Here is a 16,753-nt window from a genome sequence, read left to right as displayed (position 1 = left end):
TTTGGTCATCTTCCCTGGTATCTCCTTCTGTGGCACAGTGTCTAAAATGTTTTTATTGGTATCACTCTTGTTTAGTGTCTTGGAACATTTTGCTACCTTCAATGCGCTATATAAATGCAAGCATGGTGTTAAATACAACAGCTATTTTGCACAATGACAAGCTTCCACAAAGAGCGATGAAATGAATGATCAGTTGATATATTTTCTTGGTGGTGTTGATTAAGGAAGTAATGGCAGACAGTTACAAAACAAAGTTGAATTTTTATTAAGACTTTCCTTGTGAATCGAATTCTAGGTCCTGTGACGTAGTGCATCTTCATAACCCAATCCCAATATTCATCACCTTACTTAGAATGGACTTTTGCTCATCCCTGTCCCCACAAGCTCCCTTGCTGAATGCAATTAACTCCTTGTTCGGGTCTAAAACAGCAAGTGCCTAACATGCTACCTAATTGTGGAGGACATCACAGCCAGACTCCAGTCCTGTGCTCACCCAGCATCCATGCACATATACTTAGAGTAGAGGTTTCACCGGTTTATGACTCAGAGCAGAAGCCCCCAGCTGATTCATCCTGCTTCCTAAGCCAGGAGTGCTGTGGCCAGCTACATTGCCCCAGCTGAGAATGGCTAACTCAGCACAAACTGGAGGGCAGGGCGCGGTCATACATATGACCCATCAGGAGTCTACAAAATGCACCCTTTCATACGTGTAGATGAAGAGATCATAGCCAACAGGAAAAGATGAGGCTACAATCAGGGCCTTCTGCTTTAGTCACAGCTGATCCTCACTGAACAGTACAGCATTCAGAATATAAATGAGATCTGGACTAATTTTCAACTGCTGATAGAAACCAAGGACATATTAAATTAGACTTTAGGACATCGGTGGATATCCCAACTATTATTTGGTTAGGTTCTCTTCTTCACCTCAAAAAATTTCCCTCTTCTCCTTCAGACAGTGACTGAGGCCCCCTACTCAAAAGGTCATTATTCAAATGTGAAGCAAGACATTGACTACAAGAACGACACCTGACTGTGGTGAACGTCACAGCCAAACGCAATCCTTACCTCATATCCACAGTACACACTATTCAGCCAAGGTCCCTGGGTAACAATCAGGAATAGGAGCTCCACCTTATTTTCCCTTCCTTCAATGACAGACAGTAGCCTCATGCCTAACCCAACCTGCCCAGTGAGAACAGGGGTGGGTTTGGGTCAGGTGCCCAATTTACATCCCACTCCATGTGGCTATTGACACCAACTGTATAGCAATGATGCTCCAGCTGAGATCAGCTAACTCAACACACCCGCGAGTTCAAACTTGGAACCCTTCTGGTTTAATGAGGTGCCTTACCTACAGAGGTGGGGCAGGGGTAAGGCACACTGACATGTTTAGAGGTTACTCATGTTTATAGTAGGGACTTTAAGCCTTCCAATGTACCACGGTTCAGGTATAAGTTTTTCTGAAAGATGGGCTTGATGATTTTAATAAGCAATATAATTGAGGATATATTGATCTTCAACTCACAATGATATAGGGAGTCTCCAAGATAAAGCAATGTCAGAAGGCAGGGAATGAAACTGCTCTCTTGGAGCAGCAAGAATGCAGCATGAAGAGTCTGGGGCAAGCAAAGCAAAAGGAGACCATTATGATTCAAAGCTGAACAGAAAAAAAACAGCCACTCATTGGCCACATCCAAAATAATTGCAAGAAATCTTACAAGACTGCACTGGAATATACCTGTGATCAGGTTGTAGGAAAGCTATGATCCATATGGCTCAATTGGCAGCACTCGCGCCTAAGTCTGAAGGTTGTGGGGTCAAGTCCCACTCCAGGACTTGAGCACAAAATTAAAACTGACACTCCAGTGCAATCCTGAGGGCGTGCTGCACTGTCGGAGGCGCCATCTTTCAGGTGAGATGTTAAACCAAGGCCCGTCTGTGATGAAATATAGCTCTAATAGGCTTAATTAGGTAGAATTTAGATATAATTAATACATTATACCTTTTAGAATTAAAGATTGAATAAATAGTCAGTTTTCAAGACTCACTGAAATTCCCTTTAAGGGCAGAGTTAAAAATCCATGAACATCCCTGTTATAATGGAATATGTACCAGAAACACCTTTTAAGTTAAATGAGACAGGCTATACATGGTCCATACTGATAACTATAATCCTAATTAGTTGATAATGTTAATGATATAGACAGACTGACTTAAGGAGATGGTACAAGGTACCATCAAAGAATCATCACAGATGATCAATCACAAAATGGAATGTTACCGACAAAAACAGATGCCACGTAAACCCAATTTAACCTAAAAAGGAAAAAACAATTAATGCACAAATTTAATCAAAAATCTTTTAAGTGTAAAATACATTTAGAAAGTTATGTCTTAGTGTTACTATAAAACACTACAAACATTTTGACCAGATAAAAGCTCACAACTTCATGAGAAGGGAATTCTCAGCAGATAATTGGGAATAAGTAGCTAATGATATTACCATATATGGATAACGAAAGCAGGAAAAACACGCACAGAAAGGTAACGCCTACATTCCAAAAGATGAGTTATTAAGATTAGAAACAGTATAAATATGAGTTTTGAATCGAAAAATCAGCGGTATTGAAATTCCTCATCAATGCTTCTCAACCTATGGTAAGAACGGCTGACTGCATGACAAGAGAATTCTGCTCTTATGGAAAGTGTTTTGTCTTGTTAAGCAGGAGGCTTACTCGGGGAATTTAAGGTAACAGTTTACTTTGAATTTTGATGGATTTTCTAAGATATTTTGCTGTAACATTGTCACGGTTGAACTTTTGGATTCTATTTTAGAAATAAGATTATGTTTTACATCTCTTAGTAATCTTTGATATTGTAGTATACTTACCCACTTAAAAGTATATTGCATGTTAAATTCTTTAATAAATATATAAAAGTTAATAAATCATCTCATGTAGCATTTTGTATACAACTCTGTGTCTCTTTAAGTGGAGAGATACATACATACGAATTAGGAGCAAGAGTAGGCCACTCACCCCTAGAACCTTCTCCGACATTCAATAAGTTCATGGCTGAACTGATTACTCCATATTTCCACTTACCCCCGATAACCTTCCACCCTCTTGCTTATCAAGAATCTATCTACCTCTGCCTTAAAAATATTCAAAGACTCTGCTTCCACCGTCTTTTGAGGAAAAGAATTCCAAAGACTCACGACCCTCAGAGAAAAGATTTCTCCTCATCTCTGTCTTAAATGGGCAATCCCTTATTTTTAAACAGTGACCCCTTGTTCTAGATTTTCCCACAAGGGGAAACATCCTTTCCACATCCACCCTGTCAAGACCCTTCAGGATCTTATATGTTTCAATCAAGTTGCCTCTTACTCTTCCAAATTCCAGCCGATTCAAGCCTAGCCTGTCCAATCTTTCCTCATAAGACAACCCGCCCATCCCAGGTATTAGTCTAGTAAACCTTCTCTGTACTGCCTCCAACGCATTTACATCGTTCCTTAAATAAGGAGACCAGTACTGTACACAGTACTCCAGATGTGGTCTCACCAATGCCCTATATAGCTGAAGCATAACCTCCCTACTTTTGTATTCAGTTCCCCTCGTGATAAACGGTAACATTCTATTAGCTTTCCTAATTACTTGCTGTACCTGCATACTAACCTTTTGTGATTCATGCACCAGGATACCCAGATGCCTCTGCATCTCAGAGCTCTGCAATCTCTCACCCTTTAGAATATATGCTTCTTTTTTATTCTTCCTGCCAAAGTTGACAATTTCCCACATTATACTCCATTTGCCAGGTCTTTGCCCGCTCACTTAACCTATCTATATCCCTTTGTAGCCTCATGTCCTCTTCACAAGTTACTTTCCTACCTATCTTTGTGTCATCAGCAAATTTAGCAGCCATACCTTCCGTCCCTTCATCCAAGTCACTTATATAAATTGTAAAAAGTATTGGAGAGTTTCCCAGACCCTTATAACGTCGGGGATATTTATGACTCATAGCCTATTTTTAAAAAAATTATGTCTAGGAAAGATGGTAATATTCTGTAAGTTTTCTTTCTTTGAGGGAAAACTAGTTCAATTCTTTAGACCCGAGTAAGTGTCTATAAGAGTTTGTCTAATTTCAACTTAAAGGAGATTCATTGGGATGTACTCCTGATTTGGTTTAGTTCTATAAGGGGTTAAAGTCATAAATCACTTCAGGTACTGTCAGGTAGACATAAAAGATTGTACGGCAATATTTCGAAGAGGAGCAAGGGAGCTATCCCTCATATCCTGGCCAAGATTTCTCTCTCAATCAACATCACAAAGAGAGATCATTTGGTCATTAGTACAGTGTTGTTGGTGGGAGCTGGCTGGGCATAAATTAACTGTTAGAGACCCGCTACCCAACCCGAACCCAACGGGACCCGACGACTTGTGTCGGGTTCGGGTTTGGGTCGGGCCCATCTTCAGGGTACGGCTTTCGGGGTCGGGTCGGGCCGAGTCCAGGTCGGGTCGGACACACACGGTAAGTGCTCTGCCGGTAATTATTGAAATTATAAACCTTACTTGAGCTGGGAGTCCGGGACGAAACCGAGTCTGTGCAGTGAGCGAGTGATGTCACTATGATGTCATCGCAGATGCGCTGCAGCTTCATGGAACTTCCCAGTCGGAAGGTAAGTAAAGGGATGGTCGGGTTGGGCTCGGGTCAAGTTGAGGCGGGTTCGATTCGGGTTGGGCTCAGGGCAAAATTGGAGGGACCCGGGTCGGGCTCGGGCCTGCTGCGGTTCGGTCGTGTTCTTTTTTCCCGACCTGAGCAGGCCTCTATTAGCTGTTGCGTTTCCTACATTACAACAGTGACTACACTTCAAAAGCATTTCATTGGCTTTGGGACATCAATTGGTTGTGAAGTTCAAAAAAGTCCACAAGTATCAAAACCCAACTCACTTAAGTGCAAAAGAATGTTTTTTTTTAAATATGCTGGAAACTCTCAGCAGGATTGTGGAGAGATAGAGTAGTCATTTCAGGGTTAACATTTTAGGGCGATGACTTTTTGTCAGAACAGCCAGTTCGAAAGGTCATCGACCTGAAACATTAACTTTATGCTTCCCTCTCTGTAGATCCTGCCTGACCTTGAGTGTTTCCAACATCTTTGTTATATTTCAGATTTCCAGCATCTGCGATATTTTGATCTTCCTGCACTCCCCACTTCACCCCACGATCCACCAACACTGTCCCCCTCCCCCGCTACTGTAACTTCAATGCATCCTAAAACTCATGCTGAAGAACCTACAGCATGAGGACAACCCCAGTGACTTCTATATGCATCATGGCACAGTCATGTGATATCAAGCAGCACTGCTTATGCAGTCCACATGCAGAGTTCTCAAACTGTATACTGTCCCAGGTCAAGTTCTTTCAAAGTTAGTACATCCAGCACAGACACAATGGGCCAAGTGGCCTCTTTCTGTGCCGTAAACTTTCTATTCTTTGATCCTATGTCAGGGGAAAATTAAGTTTCAAAATATTAAATGACTGAATTAAAGGATTGTCCCTGGCAAGTGATTATTGCTCAGAAACTTGTTTTCCACTAGCTCAGAATTTTTTAATGCTATATGGTGAAATTCAAGCAGAATTCACTCAACACAAGTGTAGAGATTTGCAGCAGCAGCAAAATACATGACCCACCCAGAATTTGTTCAATTTCAAAATCTTTATTGATTTTATCTTTACTATCTTCGCCTACACTACTAATTTCCTCATCACTCTCCTCTATCTTATATCCACGCCAACTGTTTGGGCAGTGGATAACAGAAGTTATTAATGTACCCAGCACTGTTCACCAAGTCTCCAAAATTCTGAATATACCTATCGAGTAATAATCCTTGTAAAGTGGCTAGCAGCTGCCCAATTCCTTTGGTTCTACCCAAAATGCAAGATTCCCATTTTCTTTTCACAAACAATCCCGTTGTATCAAGCCTTGTATCTTAGCTATGTACGTCAAAGAATGCACAACTCCAAACCTGAACACTACTGTTAACTCTTCAGTGTATACTTCGGTGTCAATCTACAGTGAAGGGTTGTCAGTTTGGTTCAGTTTGTAGCACTCTTGCTTTTTTAGGTGAGAAGATTGTGGGTTCAAATTCCACACCAATTTCTCATCCTTACTGTCTTTGTGGACTACCAATTATGGAGGAGCTACAGGCAGCTGTATGCTGTTGATTTGTGCCCACGGAAAACTGGATCAAAACCACCCAAATCAAGACTTAAGAAGCAAAATGGCATAATAGACTTCATCACAACAAAGACTTTTCTCACCTGTCAAAACTGGATTAAAATCCAATTTTACAGCAACACAAAAACAAGATATTTGCTATATAATCAAGGGCTCATTCATCATGCTCATCTTTCTGGTGGAACAGATTCACAAGAGAGAGAAACAAAATTTATGGCAATGCCTGAAGTACAAAGGTAATAATAAGTACTTTCACAATGACAAATGCTGGCACCACATTTAATAAAAGGTGGTTATTTCCACCTATTCACTGGGAACAAAACAATCTCACATATGACTTGCAGTTCTATTACACAAAGTTCTGTACTGTATCCCCAATTGCCATTTTAAAAGCTACATATTTTACGCATGAGACACTTTCCAAAAAGACCTAGAGGCAATATGCCATCTTACCATAATCAATTAGAACCCTACAATACATATCAAGTAGACCTACAGACATAGGAATAGAATTACCCTTTTCTATTAAATTGATTACTCATACAGGTAGGGGTGTCACAACTAGTCTCTGTTCATGCTGGGAACATGCTGAATTCATCCAGGGCACTCTGCAAATGATGTCCAGGATCCTCTGCTGAAATGATATGTTCATTTTAATGGGTTATTGGCAAAGCTATGACCAAAAAATCTAGGCCTCACCACTCGCAGTGGCATACCAACTGTGCAACTCATCCAATTGCAGAGCACCCCAAGTCTGCCAAGAGCCTGGAATGAATCCAGTGAAAGGACACGTACATTTTTGCCAACTATTTTTATATTATATATTTCAAACATACCCTTTCACGATTGTAGATGTGCAGATTTGACACCAGGTTATGTCAGTTGCATTTAGCATCATCAAGTAAAAGATAGGGGCCCCAAACCAAACCTTCCTAAGAAGGCTCCCCACCAGAGAAGCCAAACAGTGCTCCTGCTCACCACCCTCCTCCATGAAAGGCTAATGCCAGAGGAGAGGGTCATCCCTGTCAAGAGGGGCGAAGGGAAGAAGTGGGTGGATGGCAAAGCAGCAATGGTAACTGGTTAATTTTGAATATGTAACCTTGCCCCGCCCCCTTATCACGTGACCCGCCACAGCAACCAGCCCTGGTTGTGAAGGAGCCGCCATTCACTTCCGGGGTCACCATGTTCAGAGCGGGGAGCCGAAAAGGACTAACGCGGTGGCTCTCCCCCATCCCCCCTCCTTTCCCACTGTACCCCCATCGCCGGGCCTGCTGGCGAGGGTGTCCTAACTCACCGGCAGCCGACCATACAGAGCCGGCCAGGGAGTGCAGGCCGCATCGGGGCCGCTCTCCCAGCAAGCAGTTTGAGTGAAGGTGACCTTCACTCGCCGGGAAGGAGAGGCAGCCGGGGGCCGACACTCAATCCACCTCCCAAGGGCTGTAGCATTTTTGGGGGGAGGGAAAGAGGAGAGAAGAAGTGTGTGTCTGTGTAACCTTCTGCATTCCTGAGCTGTGCTTGCAGTTAGGTGGGGAGCGCAGCCAGCCCCGAGCCTGTTAAACCCACCCCCCTCAGCCCCGAGCCTGTTAAACCCACCCCCCCCCCCTCAGCCCCTAGTCTGTTCACCCCCCCCCCCTCAGCCCCTAGTCTGTTCACCCCCCCCCCCCTCAGCCCCTAGTCTGTTCACCCCCCCCCTCAGCCCCTAGTCTGTTCACCCCCCCCCCCTCTCAGCCCCTAGTCTGTTCACCCCCCCCCCCTCTCAGCCCCTAGTCTGTTCACCCCCCCCCCCCTCTCAGCCCCTAGTCTGTTCACCCCCCCCCCCTCAGCCCCTAGTCTGTTCACCCCCCCCCCTCTCAGCCCCTAGTCTGTTCACCCCCCCCCTCTCAGCCCCTAGTCTGTTCACCCCCCCCCCTCTCAGCCCCTAGTCTGTTCACCCCCCCCCTCTCAGCCCCTAGTCTGTTCACCCCCCCCCTCTCAGCCCTAGTCTGTTCACCCCCCCCCCCTCTCAGCCCCTAGTCTGTTCACCCCCCCCTCTCAGCCCCTAGTCTGTTCACCCCCCCTCTCAGCCCCTAGTCTGTTCACCCCCCCCCCTCTCAGCCCCTAGTCTGTTCACCCCCCCCCCTCTCAGCCCCTAGTCTGTTCACCCCCCCCCCTCAGCCCCCAGTCTGTTCACCCCCCCCCTCAGCCCCCAGTCTGTTCACCCCCCCCCTCAGCCCCCAGTCTGTTAACCTCCCCCCCCTCAGCCCCCAGTCTGTTAACCTCCCCCCCCTCAGCCCCTAGCCTCCCCCTCAGCCCCTAGCCTGTAAACCCCCTCCCCTCAGCCCCTAACCTGTAAACACCCCTCCCCTCAGCCCCTAGCCTGTAAACACCCCCCCAGCCTCAGCCCCAATGCCTCCCCCCTCAGCCCCTCGCCTCTGTTCACCCACCCCCCTCAGCCCCTCGCCTCTGTTCACCCACCCCCCTCAGCCCCTCGCCTCTGTTCACCCACCCCCCTCAGCCCCTCGCCTCTGTTCACCCACCCCCCTCAGCCCCTCGCCTCTGTTCACCCACCCCCCTCAGCCCCTCGCCTCTGTTCACCCACCCCCCTCAGCCCCTCGCCTCTGTTCACCCACCCCCCTCAGCCCCTCGCCTCTGTTCACCCACCCCCCTCAGCCCCTCGCCTCTGTTCACCCACCCCCCTCAGCCCCTCGCCTCTGTTCACCCACCCCCCTCAGCCCCTCGCCTTTGTAACCCCCCCCATCCTCTGCAACACCCCCCCCCCCATCCTCTGCAACACCCCCCCCCCATCCTCTGCAACACCCCCCCCCCATCCTCTGCAACACCCCCCCCATCCTCTGCAACACCCCCCCCCATCCTCTGCAACACCCCCCCCCATCCTCTGCAACACCCCCCCCCATCCTCTGCAAAACACCCCCCCCATCCTCTCCAACCACCCCCCCCTCCAACCACCACCACCCCCCCCCCCAACCACCACCACCCCCCCCCCTTCCTATCCTCTGCAACCCCTCCTCCAGCAGCAGCCGCCACTTTGCTACACAGCATACGGATACACTTGCAAACATCAGAGGCTCTGCGGCCGCCGCGTGGATACAGTGCGGCGCCGGGCTGCAACGTTGTAGCGAGAGGCTGTCACCAGCAGCAAGGACACATTGCGAGGGAAGCGAGCCGGCACTCCTCCTACAAACCAGTTCAAATTGCTTAAAAAGAGGAATAAATCTCCGGTGACTGCATTTCAGCTGCTGACACCCTCTCCTTCCCCCCCCCCCCCCCCCCCTTTGAAATGTTAACCACTCTTCAGGATTAAAACAAAACACATTTAATTCTTTTGCAAACATGAATTGGAAACTTCCATCCGTACAGGGCTCGATTCAATGCTTCCCTCCACTTCCCATCTCCCAGGTTTTTCTTCCACCCTCCTCACTCAGCCACTCCAGGTTATTTTGACCTTTACTCACCACAGTCGCACGCCTCCCTTCCAATGTCATTTTCTAACTCTTTCCCTTCTCTGGTGCCGGCAGCGACCGGGGAGGTTTCGTCTGTTTTGCTCACCATCGCTGCTCCTCCTGAGCCCCTTATAAACTGAAAGCAGGCAAACCGATCCTGACACAAGCTGAAGCAGCGGACGGAAGGACAGAGCGACTCTGCTGCTGCTGACACACGTGGTGTAATTTTCTCTCTCTCTCTCTCTCAGTTCACAACGTCCAACAACCTCCGACCCTTTCCATTCGGCTTGGTGGGAGGCGACTGACTGCAATACGGCTGGCGAGACGCGCCCAAAACGTAGCCAGACTCCTCAATCTTGCTTCTTTTCGAAACGTCAGTTCACAGCGCCTTCAAGTTTCCTGGCTCTGAGAGCAAAATGTTTTTCAATCACTGAGCAACACAGATTTTAAAAGGTGAAATTTACTCAGCTCCTCTCAATGCACAGTGCCGAGGTGTTATGAACTAATTTCTCTGCTTTTTAAACAATATTTTGGGAACAAGATTCAAAACAAATGATTCTCCAAAGTTTTGTAATACCAGGTTGCATAATAGTCAACAGCCAGGCGTGCTGCAAAGTGGTTATGAAACGCAGTCTTTTATCTCCAGCTATTCTGACTGCATCCAGAGCTCAAAAGACTATTATTTTCGAATGTTGAAGATAAAGTTTGGGCTTTTCTTTTGCCCAGAATGTAAGAGTGGCTGGTCCAATGGCTCCACCGAAAAAAACAGACTTGGCACAAGATACAGTTTCAGTGTTGGAGCATTCTCATGTTTCATCATGAGAATTTGTGATGGTCTCTTCCACCCTTTCACGTTTTTAATATACGTTGCAGCTACAGAACGTGTAATTTTTACTTAATATATGGAGTTTAAGCAATTTAATTCATCATAAGACAGGTAACTTGCAAAAGGTAATTTGGATATCTACTTGAAAAAAAAAACATTTGCAGGGTAATGGGGAAAGAGCAGGAGAAAATAACTAATTGAAAAGGTCTTTCAAAGAGCCTGCGCAGGCAAGATGGACCGAATGGCCTCCTTGACTGCTGCACAATTCCAGGTATGTGCAGCATACTTTGGATGATGAGTGAACTGAACACTGCAAAGGCAATTCAAAATTTGGTGGAAAAATTGTTTGCTGAATGCAATAATATGCTTTTGAAGCAAAAAAGTAGATAGATTTTTCACTTCACATAAAGATCCTGGCATTGTTTGCCCTGATAGCAGAGCACGGGATTGGTTGTCACTCGGATCCATTCAGAAATTGGCATTTCTTCTGGGACTTCTAAGCAAAATTATGAATTCTGTATTTTTGATAAGTTTGGGCACTTACGAAAAGTAACAGCCCAGTGAAAGAATCCTTTACAATTTATTTGATCATCAAATAAAATTTGACACCGAGCCATATAAAGAGATATTAGGACAGGTTAGTCACAGAGATGGGTTATAAAAAACGTTTTAAAGGAGGAGAGAGAGAGAGAGAGGTGTAGATAATTGGGAAAGGAATTCCAGAGCTTCAGGTTAAGGCAGCTGAAGGCATAGCGGCCAATGTTGGCCCAATTAAAACTGGGGTACGCAGGAAGCCAGAATTGGAGTAGTCCAGAGATCTCGGAGGGGTGTGTGGGATGAAGGAGGTTACAGAGATGGGGAGGGGCAAGGCCATGGAGGGATTTGAAAACAAGGATAAGAATTTTTAAATTAGGGTGTTGCTGAACAGGGAGCCAATGTAAGTCAGCGAGCATGATGGTGATGGGTGAACACGACCTTGTGTGAGTTAGGATACAGGCAGCAGAGTTTGGGATGAGATCAAATTTATGTAGAGTGGAAGATGGAAGGTTGGCCGGGAGTGCATTGGAATAGTCAAATCTGGAGTTAACAAAGACATTGATGAGGGTTTCAGCAACAGATCAGCTGAGGCAGGATGGAGACTGACAATGTTACAGAGCTGGAAGTAGGCTGTCTTGGTGATGGAGGAGATATAAGGTTGAAAGCTTATCTCAGGGTCAAATAGGACTCCAAGCTTGCAAACAGTCTGCTCCATCTTCAGACAGTGACCAGGAAGAAGGATGAAGTCAGTGGCTAGGGAATGGAGATTGTGGCAGGGACCAAAGACAAATTGCTTCGTTCTTCCCAATATTTACTCGGAAGATATTTCTTCTCATTCAGTACTCACAAGCATCCTTACATATCAGTAGCAATGGAGGGAATGAAAAAGGTGGTTGTGAGGTAGAGCAGATGATCATCAGGGTACTTGTGGAACCTGATTTTTTTTGGATGATGTCACCGAGGGGCAGTATGTTGACGAGAAATTGGAGAGGCCCACGGATGGATCATAGAGTTATAACAGCACGGAAAGAGGCCATTTGGCGCATCAAGTCCATGCCAGCTCTCTGTAGAGAAATCCAGTCAGTCCTATTCCCCCACTCTATTCCTGTAGCCCTGCAAGTTTTTTTCCCCTCAAGTGCCTATACAATTTCCTTTTGAAATCAGATATTGTCCACTATTCCACCACCCTCATAGGGAGTGAGTTCCAGGTCATTACAATTCACAGCATAAAAAAAATTCTTCCTCACATTCCCCAGTATCTCTTGTGCAAAACCTTAATTCTATGTCCCCTAGCCCTTGTACCATCAGCCTACCTTATCTAAGCCTGTCATAATCCTGTGCACCCCTATCAAATCTCCCCTCAATCTCTTTTGCTCCTAGGGGAAAAAAAAGCTTCTCCAACCTAACCTTGTAGCTGAAATCCCTCCTCCCTGGAATCATTCTGGTAAATCTCTACACCCACTCAAGCATACTGATGCCCTTCCTAAAGTGTGATGACCAGAACTGGGCGCAATACTCTAGTTATGGTCTAACCAGAGCTTTATACAAGTTCAGCATAACTTCCCTACTTTTGTACTCAATACCTCTATTTATGAAGCCCAAGATCCCATATGCTTTGCTAACTACTCTCTCAATATGTCCTGATGTCACCTTCTCAAGATTTTTAAAATTCTTTTGATGTGGGCATCGCTGGCAATGCCAGCATTTGTTGCGCACCCCTAATCGCCCTTAACAACTGAGTGGCTTGCTAGGCTATTTCAGAGGGCAGTTAAGGGTCAACTACTTTGCTGTGGATCTGGAGTCACATGTAAGCCAGACCAGGTAACAACATCAGATTTCCTTCCCTGAAGGACGTTAGTGACCAGATGGGTTTTTATGACAGTCAATAATTGTTTCATGACACCTTTACTGAGACCAGTTTTCAATTCCTGATTTTTATTAATTAAATGTAAATTCCACCAGCTCCCATGGTCGGATTTGAACCCATAGCATTAGCCTGGGCCTGTGGATTACTCATTCAGTGACAGTTCCGCTATACCACTGTCTCCCCCTAAAGACCTGTGCACATGAATCCCCAGGTCCCTCTGACCCTGTAAACTCTTTAGAACTGTGCCATTTAGTTTATAGTACCTTTCCCTATCCCTTCTGCCAAAATGCATTACCTCACCCTTCTCTGTATTAAATTCCATCTGCCTATTCTGCGAGCCTATCTATGTCCTGTTGCAGTCGACTGGTATCACCCTCACTGTCTGCCACACCTCCACGTTTGATATCATCGGCAAATTTTGAAATTTTATTCTGTATTCCAATATCCAAGTAATTTTTAATATTAAAAAAAACAGTGGTCCTAGCACTGACCCTTGGAGAACAGCACTGTTCACCACCCTCCAGTCTGAAAAACAACTATTTACCATGACTCGCTGTTTTCTGTCCTTAAGACAATTTTTTATCCAAGCTGACACTGATCCTCCTATTACATCAGCCTCAATTTGTTAACCAGCCTTCATGTGGTACTTTGTCAAATGCTTTCTTAAAATTCATATAGACAACATCCATTGCTTTCCCTTCACCAAACTTCTCTGTTACTTCATCAAAAAATTCAGTAAGATTAGTCAAATATGATCTGCCTTTTCAAATCCATGCTGTCTCTCCTTAACTAATTCAAACCTCTCCAAATGCCTGTTGATTTTTTTTCCGCCTGATTATTGTTTCAAAAACCTTATCCACCTCACTGATGTTAAACTGACCAGCCTGTAGTTACTAGGACAAGAAATGCTGGAATCACTCAGCAGGTCTGGCAGCATCTGTGGAAAGAGAAGCAGAGTTAAAGTTTCGGGTCAGTGACCCTCCGAAGAAGGGTCACTGACCCGAAACGTTAACTCTGCTTCTCTTTCCACAGATGCTGCCAGACCTGCTGAGTGATTCCAGCATTTCTTGTTTTTGTTTCAGATTTCCAGCATCCGCAGTATTTTGCTTTTATATTACTGTAGTTACTAGGAATGTCCTTACACCCTTTCTTGAACAAGGGTGTCACATTTGCCACTCTCCAATCCTCTGGCACCTCCCCCGTATCTAGGGATGATTGGAAGCCCTTCTGCTATCTCCACTCCCACTTCCTTTAGCAACCTGTGATGCAAGCCATCCGGACCAGGCAACTTATCCACTCACAGTGTAGCCAGCCTTTCCAGTACAGTCTATCAATTTTCACCTCATCCATTACCTCTACCATCTCCACTTCTAACAATATTTTGTCAGCAACCTCTTCCTTAGTAAACACAATACAAAGTATTCATTAAGTATTCTAGCCTTGCCCTGCTCCTCTAAACATATATCATCCTCTTTGTCCCTAATAGACCCCACCCCATCTCTTAATACCCACTTACTATTTACATTCTGGCAGAAGATTTTTGGGTTTCCTTTTATGTTAACTGCCATTCTATTCTCATATTCTCTCTTCACCAGTCTTATTTTCTTCTTCACTTTCCCTCTCAACTTATTGTATTTGGCTTGGTTCTCATTTGAAGAATTCACCTGACATGTATCATACACCTTTTTTGTTTCATCTATTCTCTATCCCCTTGTTATCCAAGGAGCCCTGGCTTTGGTTCCCCTATCTTTCACCCTTGTCGGAATGTACTTAGTCTGTACCTGAAACCTCTCCTCATTAAAGATCACCCAATCTTCAGTTACAGTTTTTCCTGTCAATCTTTGATTCCATTTTACCCTAGCCAGATCCCCTCTCATCCATTGAAGTTAGCCCCCTTCCAATTTAGAAGCTCTAATTAAGATTGTTACTTGCTGTTCTCCATGGCTAATCTAAACTTTATGATATGGTGATCACACTTACTCCTGTGGTCCCCGCAGACACTTGATCCACTTGGCCTACCTCATTCCCCACCAGCAGATCCAGCAATGCCTCCTTCCTAGTTGGACCGAGAACATACTGGTCAAGGAAGTTCTCCTGAACACATTTCAGAAATACCTCTCCCTCCTTACCCTTTACTCTAACATTATCTCAATTGATATTTGGTGATTAAAATGTCCCAATATCATCACTCAATAGTTCTTGCACATCGCTGTGACTTCCCAGCAGATTTGCTCCTCTATCTCTCACTCACTATTTGGAGGCCTATAGAATAACCCCAGCAGTGTGATCATACCCTTTTTGCCTCTCGGCTCTAACCAAATGGATTTTGTTTTTGCCCCCTCAAGAGCATCATCCCTTTCCAACACTACAATGTCTTCTCTATTCAGTACTGCCACCCAACCTCCCTTTTTTCCTTCCCCATCTTTTCTGAACACTTTGTATCCTTGAATATTAAGTGCCCAGTCCTCACCATTTTTAAGCCCCATTTCTGTTATTACCAGTACATCATATCCCCACACAGCTTGTAGGTCACCAGCCTTATACATTTACATACATGCATTGTAACCTTTCTCTGTATTCCTGTAGTCCTTCTCAGTCCGCTTCTATCTAATATGGTACTACATCCTTCTCTAGCACTATCCAACACTCTCATTCTTTATGCACATTTTTCCTCTTTTCTACCTCCATATGCTGGTGTCCACCCCCTGCCAATTTAGTTTAAACTCTCCCAACCACACTAGTGAACCTCCCCACGAGCACATTGGTCTCAGTCCTGTTGAGATGCAACCCGCCTCTTTTGAATTGGTGCCTCCTGCCCCAGAACTGGTCCCAATGTCCCAAGAACCTCAAACCCTCCCTCCTGCACCATGCCTCAAGCCACACATTGATCCTCCCTATCTTCCTATTTCTACTCCTGCTAGCGCAGAGCACTGGGAATAATCCAGCGATTACTACTTTCAAGGTCCTCGTTTTAACTTCCTCCCTTGCTCCTGAAAATCTGACTCTAGGACCTCAATACCTGCTCTTTCTATGTCATTGGTACTGATGTGTACCACAATGTCTGGATCACTCCCTTTCCCCTGCAGAATATTTTGCATCCTCTCTGTGATGTCCTTTGCCCTGGCATCAGGGAGGCAACACACCATGTTGGACTCATGATGACAGTTACAGAAATGCCTGTCTGTCCTCCTAACCATGAAATCTCCCATGACGACTGCTCTTTGCTGTTCCTTCCTGTGCAGTCCTCCAAGGTATCGTCACTCCCAACAGTGTCCAAAGCTGAGTACCAGTTTGAGATTGGTATACACCCTGAAGACTCCTGCACCTCCTACTTCTTCCTACTCTTCCAGATGGCCACCCACCTACTATCCTGAACTCTCACTGCCTGTAGGGTGACCACCTCCTGGAATGTACGATTCAGGAAATTCTCATCCTCCGTGATGTTCTGCAGTGACTCCAGCTGAGCTCGAGCTCAAGCAGTTGGAGACACTTCCTACACACGTTGTCCGCCAAGATACATGAAGTGTCCTGAAGTTCCCACATGGCACAGGAATTACAAGCAACAGGTCGCAGCTGCCCATCCATGGTCTAAAAGAATCTCTATTCCCTTTTTTATAATCTAGTTATAAACTATTGTATAAACTATTAATTTTAACTAATGCCTCTAGATCTGCTCTGTGCTACTATTCTTATTAATTAATTTGCTGTTATACTAACCCTGATTGAAATATTATTCATTAATTTAACTAGCTGAGCTGTAAATTTAGTATGGTACTTTATAGTCTCCTGGTCCTAGTTTAAACCATTGCCATAATTTAGAGAGAGAAAAAAACATAAAACTCACCA

At 45.1% G+C, this 16,753-nt stretch overlaps 1 protein-coding gene across 3 annotated transcripts in view; it reads right to left on the bottom strand.

The window, feature by feature from the left end:
- The window catches only part of cluha (clustered mitochondria (cluA/CLU1) homolog a), a 114,518-nt gene extending 104,395 nt beyond the window's left edge, over positions 1-10,123 (bottom strand). For 2 of the 3 annotated variants that reach the window (XM_068010531.1, XM_068010532.1), the window contains exon 1: positions 9,690-10,123. In XM_068010531.1, coding sequence (XP_067866632.1) covers positions 9,690-9,786 — 97 coding nt within the window. In that variant the 5' untranslated portion in view covers positions 9,787-10,123. Of the gene's footprint in view, positions 1-7,073; positions 7,249-9,689 lie in introns of those variants that run through there. The other variant, XM_068010533.1, reaches the window with a different exon arrangement.
- Between the last annotated feature and the right edge of the window lie 6,630 nt (positions 10,124-16,753).

Source organism: Heterodontus francisci, chromosome 30, assembly GCF_036365525.1.
Source record: "Heterodontus francisci isolate sHetFra1 chromosome 30, sHetFra1.hap1, whole genome shotgun sequence".
NCBI lineage: Eukaryota > Metazoa > Chordata > Chondrichthyes > Heterodontiformes > Heterodontidae > Heterodontus > Heterodontus francisci.
The sequence above is the reverse complement of the archived record's forward strand: the minus strand, read 5'-3'. Positions and strand labels throughout refer to the sequence as shown.